Source organism: Neovison vison, chromosome X (assembly GCF_020171115.1).
Source record: "Neovison vison isolate M4711 chromosome X, ASM_NN_V1, whole genome shotgun sequence".
Taxonomy (NCBI): Eukaryota; Metazoa; Chordata; class Mammalia; order Carnivora; family Mustelidae; genus Neogale; species Neogale vison.
The window spans coordinates 106,274,411-106,286,394 of record NC_058105.1 but is presented as its reverse complement, the minus strand read 5'-3'; the positions used below and the strand labels follow the sequence as shown (position 1 = coordinate 106,286,394).

The following is an 11,984-nucleotide window of genomic DNA, read 5'->3' as shown; positions in this document are numbered from 1 at the left end:
CTTAACCCACTAAGCCACCCAGGTGCCCCAGTAGCTGGGTCTTAGAAGCAGACTCCAGTACCGGTTTCTGCGGAGGCACAAAGAGAGCAGGAAGCTGAGTGAGGTTTAAAACCATGATGCAGAAAGTGTCACATTGATGTGATTCTTAATCCCTTGCCCATATCCAAGTATGAAACTGGGAAGGCAAAAGGAAGGTTTGAGGGAGCCGTTTGTGCACCGAAGGTACCTCAAAGGTGGACTAACTCAAGTCAACAAAAGGACTTTAAGGAGGTAGAGCTAATTGGTGTCCACTGCAGGCGGGGGAATATCATTGATCGGGTCTGACTATCACCAGTAAATCTTAGGGCAACAGACAGACTACACAGAACACAGAAAAGCAGAGGACGGAACAGGTGGCCGGGTTGGGGAGCCACACTCTCAAAGCTCACCCAAGCGAAAATGAGTGTTTCCATTCCTTAGTGGGAAGGGAGGGAGCACAGGCGTGGTTCCACATGTTTATCTTACACCTTGTCCCAAAGAGTTGCCTAGTGGGGTGGAAAGACTTAGTAGAAGGCACTGGAGAGAGAGCTAGTTATCTGGGGACTGAAAAAAGAGACATGAAACTGGAAGGAACACACAGAAGTAGCTGTAGGAAAGGGATCCAAGAGATTAGGGTTGTGGGAAATACAGAGAAAATTTTCCAAATAATCTCTGTAAATACCCACAGGAGAGTCAACTTGAAACATCTGCTGTGTGCAGAGAAAACTGTAAAATTGGCATCAGCCAGGGGAGAACTGTTTCCTCTTCCTCCTTGATGTTTTCCAGCCCTGTGGTCCTCAGCAAATACAGAAGTACAACTAGAACTACAAAGTGGAGGGGATATTAGACGCACCCGCTCCGCCACTGCAGGCAGTGAAGCTGGGAAAGTCTCGGATTGGGGAAAACAAATGAACAATCAACTTTCGCTGGTTCTGAATCAGTCATTGGGGACTTTCCGTGTCTTCAAGGAGCCGGTGGATGAAAACTGGGGGTTCAGTGAATTTGAGGGGGCAAAACAGTTACATAGCTATTTTCATTAACCTCTTAACTGAAATTTAGCCTCTCCTTTAATTATAAATGCATGTAACCTCGCACAGAAGTGTGTACACCCTTCCGCAGTGTACTTGCGGAAACAAATTAACATAGCCAGCCTGGGAGCATTATCCTTAGAAAGGCCTGCGGGCAAGGTTGACTCCTGGCTAACCCGAGGAACTACAATTTTAGGAGTATTCCCGCCCTGCACTAAGTGATATGGGTGGTTTACTGGGCCTAGATTGTGCTGACAATGTGGCTTATGGGCAGCACCTGCTTTCTTGCTGGCAGTCCCGAGTTCTGGTACCTGCTAGGTAGGTGGTGCTTATGTGACCAGCCCCTGGTAAAACCCTCCCGTGCGGAGTCCTTCCATGGGCTCCACTGGGAAGAAACACTGCACATGTGTTGCTCATTTTTGTTTGGTGGGGGGAGGTGGAAGGGGAAGCATGCACCCTGGCTGACCTCACAGGGAACAGAGCAATCATAAGGAAGCGCACAAGGATTCCCCTAGACTCTACCTGTGTTTTTTTCCTTCCTGTTCTGGCTGTATATATTCGCTGCGCTCCCATAAATCATCCTAGCTCTGATCACAGCTACGGGTAAGTGCTGTTGAGACCGCCTAGTGAAACGTTTGAATGTGGGTGGTCTTGGGGACTTCCAGCACCATGGTGGAATTTGCTAACTAACAAACTCACTGGAATACAGCCCCAGTGTTATATTGGGGAACGAGTGCGGGGGCAGGGAACGACTAGACCCTGGTAGGTGGGTGGCTGTAGAGTTACTTCCCACCCCATGAAGCAGCAGTTGAGCTGCTGTTTGTGATCAGACACAAAAGTTCCCTATGCAGTGTCAAAATAATCCATTTCTAGGAGAGGTGGCTCAATGGACGCCCCCCCACCCCCCGCCCCAGCTCTCTGGGGCCACGCGGGCTACAGCCCATGCTTGAGGGAAAAGCCTCCACAGCCCGGGTGATGATTTGTTTGTCTCTCTCCTTCCTCTGGGCAGGGAGAAAAGGGCCCAAATATAAACATTAGTCTGTGTCTGCTTTCTCCTGTAAGTGGGAGGTAAAAAGGCTGGAGCAAGGCTTTAAATAAAACAGAGGGGAAAAGAAAGAGAAAAAACCACCTTAGCCATTTTTCCAGCCTAGCTGCTACTGAAGCTGCCCCCGGCCCCGCAGTCCTGCTGGGTTCTCCTGGCAAGCTGGGATGTGAACCCTGGAAATGGAAACTTTACTGCTAGGGGTTTGCATAAACTCGTAATGAAAAAAAAAAAGAATTTTAAATCACAGCTTTGCATTTTGTAGCTATTGCATCCGGATATATGATACAAAAATAATGTAGAATGTTACATGTTTTCAATTTCGTAAATGCTAGAGGGGTCATCTCAACCAGGGAAAGCTGCAAAAAGAAAAAAAAAGTGTAAATGGAACATAGCTCCCTTGCTTGTTGTCACAGGTGGACAGATTGAAATTTAAACTCATAATATTGGAAACAGGTCTCTGTAATTGTTGAATTTTTGCTACGGTTTTGCCTATTGGAGTCTCAAGAGAAAAGGAGCCAATGTCCAGATTAAGATACACTTTGGAAATTTTATAAAGCGTTTTTTTTTTTAATTTTGCTAACGAGTTCTTGGAAAATCAGATTTCTGACCCTTGGGAGCTGATGATTTTCTGGTTCCTGGTGTGCACATTTTTGCCAGGGGCAATTTGGATCCTAAGACAGACAAGATAAAAAGTGCAGGGGAAAGATTTGCTTGTCACTTGGAATTGGAACACAGGTGCCTGGCCCTATAGGGTCTCAGCTTTGCTGCTGCTGAGGAAAAGCTGCTGCCATTTTTGATTTGCTGACTTCCCAGATGCTATTTTGCCAGACCTGACTCTAAGTTGAAACCTGATACTGCCTGCCCTGGGCTGTTTCTGAGCCAGACCTGAGCTGCGCTGGGCTAAAGCAGACACAGGCTCAAGGAACAGATGTCAGACTCTGAGACGGCTGGAAATGTGGGACACCCCTCTATGGGATTGTAGTTATGAAAATGTGATGGATGCTGGCTAGACCCGCTGTGTCACTTGTGGATGTCTAAGGAAAGGGCTTGCTCTTGAATGAGGCCGTATAAAATGAAGCTGCAGGAGGACTCCATGTTTCTGATGAGGAGCCTGACTGCATTCCTAACCTGTGATTCCGGTTGAAAGCTGCACGCTGATGGAGAGTGACCCTCTGCCCACCTCTGACAGATCACACTCTGGAACCCCTGGGAGGGTGGGATGAGTCACTGCTGTTGGCTGTATTCTGCTTTCCAGATTCGTTGGGATTTGCAACAATGGCTTGACACCTCGACTCTACCCTGTCACCTTTCTTTTGCTGTACACACCTTAGTAAGGCCCTTGGATCGTTCAGAGCAACTGTCTCCAGAAAGGAATTGATCTTTTCTAGGCCGCTCACTGGAAAAATGATCAGGACAAGAAGTCTGGAGAGAGGAGAGGTTATATAAACTCATTTTTAAAAAAATATGGGAAAAAATCAGGATTTCACCCTGACCATTTCTTTGCCCTGGCCACTTCCTGAATATGATGTGTCTTTCTGCTTAAGTAGTATGAAAAATGTTATTCTGTGAAATGCTTGTGTCCCTCTTGGACACAGCCCTTCCAGATGAAATGTTTGGGCAAAAGAAATAGAGAAATGATTACGAGAAATTGTAAAGCTAGGATTAGTGAATGCAGCACACTGATGTTGCAACAACAAAACCTTTATACATAGGGAGGCACGGGGTGGAGGCGGGGCATTAACGATCTTGGATTTCCAGAACGGCTCCCAGAAGCTCTTCCCTCTTCCTGAAGGAAAACCAGGCAGCCAGTGCCAGCTTCCCTGAGCCCTTCAGATTCCGGAGGATTGCCAACCCCAGGCCGCATGTGGCAATGGGACACTGAGCTGCGGGGTCCTGCCCAGTCCCCGCAGAGCGCCTCCACGAGCCCTCCACACTCAGCAGGCTGCGGACTAGCATTGCTGACAAAACTCTTCGGAACTGACCACATCAGGCACTTCCTCTGAAAGGCACCACTGAGAACCCTGAGGCAGGAGGAACCACACAGGGAAGCCACACTGGGGGCAGTTGTTAGCAGTACTGCATGACCAATGCCTGGCCTGCATGGGGTGCCCAAACTTTGTAAACTCTTTGTTTCTGGGGACACAGGTACCCTTAGGCACCATATTTCTTGGATGTGTGCTCTGACCATCAGGACACTGCCTCATCCCTAGAAGGCTTGGGGACAGCTTCATATTACTTGTCAGGCTGTGCAGGGCCAGAATTGATCCCTCAGGCCTGATTTAAAAAAAAAAATAAAAAGATTCAGACATGAAGTTATGAAGGAAGCCACCTGGCTTTGTAAGACAGCGCTTCATGGTTCATGGTCTGCGTTTTAGCTGGCTAAGTCCAGAACCCCCCAAAGGCATATGTGAACTGTAGGTTGGTCTCATCCCGTTGCATAGTCCTACTGATAATTCTGTAAAGACACCGTGGCCATGGGCCAAGGGAGTGGTTTATGCAGACAAGTTGGCACAGCAAGAGGGAGACCGCTATCCTTAGCACGGCCTCTGAGCAAGGCTGACCCTTGGCTGACATCTGGGAACCTGCCTTTGTGGAGTGTTCCTGCCCTTCCCTAACTTGCAAGAGTGACTCCCTGGGCCTGGAATGTGCAAACAGTGGGGTTTATATCAAGCATTTGCTTTCTTTCTGTGTGTTTGGAATTTTGGTACGTGCTTGGTGGAAGGTGTCTATGTGAGTAGCCCCCAATAAAAAGCCTGCGCTCTGAGTCTCAAAGAGCCTCCCTGGGCAGAAATATCACATACGTGCTGCTGAATTTTCATTGCTGAGGAAGAGTGTGCTCTACATGACCCCTCACGGGAGGGGGAGAGCAAACAGCCCCTTGTACCTTCTTCCAGATGCTGCTTGTGCCTTCCCCCTTATGATCAGGCTATATTTCCTTACCACATCACTGTAATAAGTCTCAGTCCTGAACACAACTGTATGCTGTGTCCCATGAGAGCTTCTAGCAAATTTGAATGGGGTGGTGACCTTGGGATCTCCCAATACAGTCACCAACAGAAATGTTGTATTTTCTTTTCATATTGTAGGTTATTTTGAAATTTCAATGATATTGATGACTGTTTTGAAATGAAGGTAGATATTAGACTTGCCACTAGTTTGTTACTTAATGTATTGGTAAGGAAGCATATACAGGATACATTTTAAATTATTTTTAAAATTGGACATTTCTACTATTCTGACATAATTCATGTCTCTTGTAATCCTGAGTATTTTATTTGCTATATTATTCTGAGATGTCCAGGCACTCACCAGGCTGCCGAAGGGGTCTGCACATAAGCTGAAGACTTCCTGCATTGGGTTACTACCCTGGACTTAGATGTATTAATCACTGTGGGCAATTTATTACCTAGAAGTGGATAAACTTCTAGGGAGAAGGAAGACCTTGTTCTACAGGTTACATGTACTGAGGCAGCAAGAGTCAACAATAAAGTCACTTTATGATTTTATGTGATGCTTCTTCAATGTGATGGTTACATATGTATCTAAATGGTGAGATACCCCTAGGGGTTTATATTCATCCTGAGCCTTCTACAAGTACAATGCTCTTTTATACAAGTTTCTTGTTGAACTTTATTATATGAAGTGTCAGACTGAATTTCTGAAAATCTGAGGTCACTTTCAGGTGTTTCTGTGATCACAGATGGCCACTTAAGTCCAGTTGTTCCAAGGACAGTCTTCCATAAGGGAAATGGAAGCAGAAGTGAAGATAGAGCCGAGTCAGCCCTTGCCAACCCTGGCATGCAATAATAATGTCCTGATGCCACCTACAAATATAACTTAATTTCTGTTGATGTTGGCTGGGTTTTTGATATTTTTTGAAGCCCAGCTTCAGCTCTGAAATTTTTTACAATCAAGTTAGTGGTCAATATTGTAACATTATAATTTAATATTACAAACGTGACTTTAGCAGGTTCAGTGGAATCACTAAAGGTAGGATAATAGCTCATTAGAGCAGTAGTCAGCTCTTTCATTGGAGATGTATGGAGATGTGTTACCTGCTGACACATGTGTTTCTCCATCATGAAACAGTATGGAGCAAAGGATTTGCTAATTGTCTACAGCTAAAGTTTTTCTTTAATTGAATACAAAAATATGCATATAAAAATAAGAAAGTTTATTTGTCTTTTTTTTTTTTAACACTTCTGCCCCTGGTTCCTTTTTCTTACATGGTCAGCTGCACCCGTTTGGCCCCTACGCCTTCATAACTTTGCACAAAGCATCTCCAGTATCATATCATCCATGCTAACTGAACCAATGATAGGCCTGAAGAACAGTTCCGCGATGACGTTGGCATTGATGAATCTCAGCAGGAAGAGGACACTATTCAGTTCGGTGATTCTGGTTTGGTGCCTCCTGTGTGTCATTCTGATGTGGTCGATGAGTATCTGCTGAGTTCCCCACTGGAGTCCCTGAATGTACTTCACGCACTGAAGGCCTGGCAGGCCTGGAGGAGCAAAAGGCAGAAGAGTCCTTTTATTGTCAACAGCTCACTTGGCATTCTTAGCTCATTTAAATATGTCCATTTGTGCCCCTTCCCACATTAAACAAGAGTTTAAGTTTCCTGCTTCAAAGGGCTTTCTGGGACAAGGATAAAATGGCAAACCAGTTCTAAGTTTTCAGAAGCACTGCTTCTGAGAATGAAGGATCATCCAGTTATAGTCACTGTTTGTATCCTCACGTGTAAAAACTGCTCGCCCTGGGCCAGCACATGCATGATCATTTAGTCACTGTGACAGTAGAATATCATTTAATGAATGATGGCTCCAGTTCACTGTAGAAATAGGAAGACATTAAGATTATCTCAAGATGTGAGCACTTGACATTTTTTTTCAAGAGCTTTTTTTAAAAAATTTTTTAAAGATTTTATTTATTTGATAGAGATCACAAGTAGGCAGAGAGGCAGGTAGAGAGAGAGGAAGGGAAGCGGGCTCCCTGTTGAACAGAGAGCCTGACACGGGGCTCGATCCCAGGACCCTGGGATCATGACCTGGGCCGAAGGCAGAGGCTTAACCCACTGAGCCACCCAGGTGCCCCAGCACTTGACATTTTACCTGTGGGAAACAGGCCATTGTAGAATGACTACAGGTGTTGCCAGATGACAAGTATTTCGCCATCCTCCCTTGAATTTCCCCCTCAGACCATGATTGCCCAGCTGCTGGGGGTAAACTTCACAGCCACAGTGACTCATGAGTCTCATTCTAATTATTCACTGACAGGCTGATTTTAGTCTTGAGTGCCATAGTAATTTCAGAGATAATACTGGCCATTTAGCTCACTGTACCATGATTTCTGTGTTGGGAGAGACTTTTTTTTTAAAAAAACTGACTTTAATGAATATCGCAAAAGCATCTTTTAAGAAATACTAAAGGAAGAGGTCTTTAAAAGCACTGTCATACAGGCATTAAAAAGTAAACATGCAAACATCATCAATTTCAACATGGTTCAAAAATAACTTTTCAAACAGGGAATGCCTGACCTTCTTGCATTATTATGTGATAACCCTGGTAAAACTGAATGAAATACAATGTAGGAAAGATAATGTACCTGTAAATTTTATAAAGATGGTGTTAAGAGGAGGCCGCTTTTAAAAGTCCTGTGATCCTGCATGACCGTAATATTATTGTAAAGTTCTTTAACTTGTATTGAAGTCATTAACAATTTACTGTGCTGTTTAAGGGACATCAGTGATGATACAATCACTTTCCTTCCCTTTCTTACAGAACCTAGCAGTGAAGTATTTCATTTATTATTATTTTTTATTTTTTTATAAACATATAAGGTATTTTTATCCCCAGGAGTACAGGTCTGTGAATCGCCAGGTTTACACACTTAGCAGTGAAGTATTTCAAAAGCACCATGGTGACCAATAGAGTAGCAGGACTAGCCTGCATTCTTTAAAAAAAATAGAAATAGTAACAAGCAAGTCATTCCTATCATAGGTAAATAGGTATGATAAAAGGAGAAGGAAAGTAGGCCATATCTGTGCTCCAGATTTCATTTCTGATTACCCCGCTGCCCACATTAACAATCCCCTACTACCTACACTCATTATCCGGATTTGAGACCCCGTTTTATTGTCTGAATTCCATTGATGAGGAGAAAAGGAGGCTTGCATCAATCTCTACCAGGAATTTGACCTCTAGGTCTAGATTGATGGCTCCTTAGAATGCCATCTTGAGAACTCCCCATCCCTTTCCTCTGCTTTTTCCACTGTCCTGCCCCACCCCCCACAAAAGGCAGGCCCATAAAGTAAATTCAGGAAAGACATAATGTGAAGAGAAGGACTCCACAATAATAAAAATAATGTTTACACATAAAGATCAGAGAATACAAAAGGATAAACGTCAAAGAAAGGCCACACACCTAGCAGGTGCATTTGTGTTTAAAACACACTCAGCTTAGCTGATTAAATTCACCGTGAGAGGATTCAGAGAAGCAGAGAGAGAATAAGGGAGATGCATGTGTGTGACCAAAGTATGCTAAGCAGAGTGGAGGGGAAGAGGCAAACCAGTGGAATGTAAAGTTCTGGAAGCTGAGCCCCTGCTTTTCTTTTGTATTCCAACAGAACAGGGTCCATGGGAGATGTTTAAGAACACTGGCTGAAGGAGCAAGAAAACACTGTATTCCAAATGATCTTAAGAATCACCTTGGGCACTTATGACAAATGCAGGTTTTCAGACTCTGGACCATGGCTACCGAACGGAACCTCCAGGGAGGAGCCTGGTAAGACTTTAAACAAGTGCCCCCTACCTCCTATGCACAGGCAAATTTGGAAAACAATGGTATAAGCAAAAGGTGACCTACAATGATCACAGGAATGAGCTGAGGGCTCTAGGTCTTCAAATGTGAGTACTGAATGAAATATTATCCTATTAAATAATGCTCTATGCGCTTTGAAAAAATGCAGTCAGGACATAACCGGAGACTTCTGGTATTGGGGAAAAAAAAGAAGGTGTGGAGGGAGCATTAAAAAAAAAAAAAAAGAACTATTCCAGCTTAAGGGGCCTGGAAACTTTGAGGCCACTTGTGACCCTTTTGGAGGGATTCTGGTCAAAGACAATGCTAGTAATGGGACATCCTCAAGAAAAGGTGCTGGATGGTCCGTGGAGATGTTCTCTCTTTTTCTGGTTGGACTCTGTGGCGCAGTGTCCAGCACCTAACAGACAACCTGAAAGTGTGTCGTGGCAGACATCCCGTGGTGGCAAGGAGACCCATGCTCCTTGACTCACTGGCCATTATGGTAGAGGAAAGTCATTTGGGACTAGGCTACCTAATCTGCAGATGGGGTAGAGTGAGGGTGAAGGGCAGAGGGGCTTGATTAGGAGGTCCCTACCATCTCTGCAAGCTCTAATGGACAGTGCTCCTGCTGGCAGTCCCTAGTGTCTTTTCCCTGTCCCCTTACTACCCTGATACAGACACTTGGAGAATGACATAGTCCAGCTGCTTAGGACCATAAAAATGATCATTCAGAGGCAGACCCCTGAAAGGCAAAGTCCAGTGTCCTATGTGACAGTGTGTGTGTGTGGGGGGGGGATGGTCTAGGACTCCTTAACAAATGTTTCCTATCAACCTGAACAGATTTCCTCCAACAAAAAGTTCTAGTAAATTTCAGAACTCAGTCTCAGAAAGACATGTTGCAGAATTTGCAGTGAACACAAACTTTTTTTTTTTTTTTATATAGTTGTACTACTGGATTTAAAGGACTAGAGGAGAAGGACCAGCCCGGTGCCGGGATGGCACCAACTTTTCCTTAGTAGCAGAAAGAGGTAGAGAGAGAAGTAATAAAGCTCGTCAAACAATCCCCCATGCTCTCCGCTGAGTGTCTGGCAGCAGCCCACCCACAAGGAGTGCTTTCTGGAGTTCCCCCAACTCCGCGGAATTACTTGTGATTCTTCGCTGGTGCCCTCGACACTCCCCTGACCACCAAAAACTCTTCAGTGCCCGAGTCGCTGTTTTTTTCTGAACAGAGGAAAGCCTGCGCCCGAGGCCGCGGCCTTACCCGGATTGAAGAGCACGGTCCCCTTGAGGTAGGCGTACTCCTTGGTACTGATGTCCAGGCTCCAGCACTTGGCAAGGAAGCACTTGATGGCTTGGACTTCAGCCGCCGAAGGCCAGCGCCCGGCTTCGGGCGGTGATACCAGCGGTGGCTGCCGCGGGGGCAGAGGCGGCGGCTCGTCGCCCCCGGTCTCCCGCCGCCTGGTGGTGAGGATCTTCTGCAGCTGGCTAGGCTCCGAGGTCTCCGAAGTCTCCACCGTCTCAAAGTTCAGGCGGTCCTGGGCCAGCTCGAGCAGGAGCAGCGACGCCCAGCAGTTGCGCACCAACACCAGCTGCTGATCCAGAGGGAGCACCTGGAAGCAGGGTAAGTACTTGACAAAGCGCAGCGTCTTCAGCAGGCCGGCCGCGGCTGCCTCGCAGACCACCTGTGGACTCCTGAGGGCCACCCGCCGCTGCGCGCCACACGGCGGGTCCCACCAAGGGGCCGCAGGCTGCGTCTCGGGAGCCCCTTGGGTCTCCTTTGCGCTCGGGGGCAAGTGGGGGAAGATGCCGCCCGGGCTCGGGTGGTCTTCCCCGCAAAAGCAGCAGCGGTACAGGAGCGCCACTGCCTTCCCGCCCGGCAGCTCCTCTCTGCCCCCCAGGCCCTGGGCGACGTAGGAGCGGTTCCACCACGCGCCCCCCGGCCGCGCCTCGGGAGCTTCTGGCGCCACGTGCGTCTGCTTTGCGCTCGTGAGCAAGCTGTAGAGGATGCTGCCTTGGCGAGGGTGGTCTTCACCGCAGAAGCAGCAGCGGTACATAAGCGCCACGGTCCGCCCCGCAGACAGCTCCTCTCGGCCCACAGGCGGCTCCGAGCCGCAGGAGCAGCCCCAGCACGCGCCCCCCTGCCGCGCCTCGGACGCCTCCGGGGCCGCGTGCGTCTGCTTGGCGCTCATGAGCATGTTGTAGAGGATGCTGCCCTGCCGCGGGTGGTCTTCGCCGCAAAAGCAGCAGCGGTACACCAGCGTCACTGCCCGCCCACCCGGCAGCCCCTCTCTGCCCACGGGGGGCTCTGAGCCGCAGGAACAGCCCCAGCAAGCGCCCCCGAGCCGCGCCTCGGGCGCCTCCGGGGCCGCGTGGGTCTGCTTGGCGCTCATGAGCATGTTGTAGAGGATGCTGCCCTGCCACTGCTGGTCCTCGCCCGCCATGGCCCTCGGTGCCCGGAACCCAGCTCTGTCCGGTGGCCGCCGCCTGGGATCTATTTATACCAAGCGCGCACGCACGCGCGTCGGCAGTCTCCGCCAGGGCAAGGGCGCGGAGGGGGGCGCGGCGCTGTGCTCCGGTGTGTTCGCCCTTGACCTCAGCGGCTCAAAAGGGACAGATGGTCCTTAAAGGCTGAGAATGGAGGAGGAACGGAGGCACGGGAGCTCTCGAACACTTTCTCCTTTCCTCTCATTGCACCCTTTCCTGCCTCCGGAAGACAGAGCAGAGTGCAGGTAGCAGGTGTTTGGGGGCACTGTTCCAACTCTTTCCATTGAAACCTGGCATCTAATTTGCTCCCTAATTGGAAGGGATTGGGGTGCCTAATGAAAGGGGGAAAATCTACTTGTGCCATCTTTGAATACTTTCATTAAGTGATCAAACTTTGTATGACATATTTTGCATATGGGTAGGGAAGTCTGATTTTCGTGGAACTTGAAAAGTACAGACCACGGACCAGCGGTATGAGCATTACATGGTAACTTGCTAGAAATGCCTAATCTCAGTCCCCAGCCAGACCTTCTGACTCTGAATCTGCATTTTAATGCAGCCCCTGGGGAATTTGCATGCACTTTAAATTTTGAAAAGCACTGGTTTAAGGA

At 47.7% G+C, this 11,984-nt stretch overlaps 1 protein-coding gene across 1 annotated transcript; it reads right to left on the bottom strand.

Moving 5' to 3' along the window:
• Nucleotides 1-6,301: 6,301 nt before the first annotated feature.
• NR0B1 (nuclear receptor subfamily 0 group B member 1) lies at nucleotides 6,302-11,330 on the bottom strand. Its single transcript, XM_044235479.1, has 2 exons — nucleotides 10,151-11,330; nucleotides 6,302-6,595 (listed from the first exon to the last, which is right to left on the bottom strand). Exons 1-2 carry the CDS (start codon nucleotides 11,328-11,330, stop codon nucleotides 6,351-6,353), a joined length of 1,425 nt encoding a protein of 474 aa, XP_044091414.1. The 3' UTR covers nucleotides 6,302-6,350.
• Between the last annotated feature and the right edge of the window lie 654 nt (nucleotides 11,331-11,984).

Excerpts from the sequence above, each read along its gene's own strand:
- NR0B1 (XM_044235479.1), bottom strand. The coding sequence starts at position 11,330 with ATGGCGGGCGAGGACCAGCAGTGGCAGGGCAGCATCCTCTACAACATG. Across the intron at positions 6,596-10,150 it reads GACCGTGCTCTTCAATCCGG|GCCTGCCAGGCCTTCAGTGC; the intron begins GTAAGGCCGCGG and ends TTGCTCCTCCAG.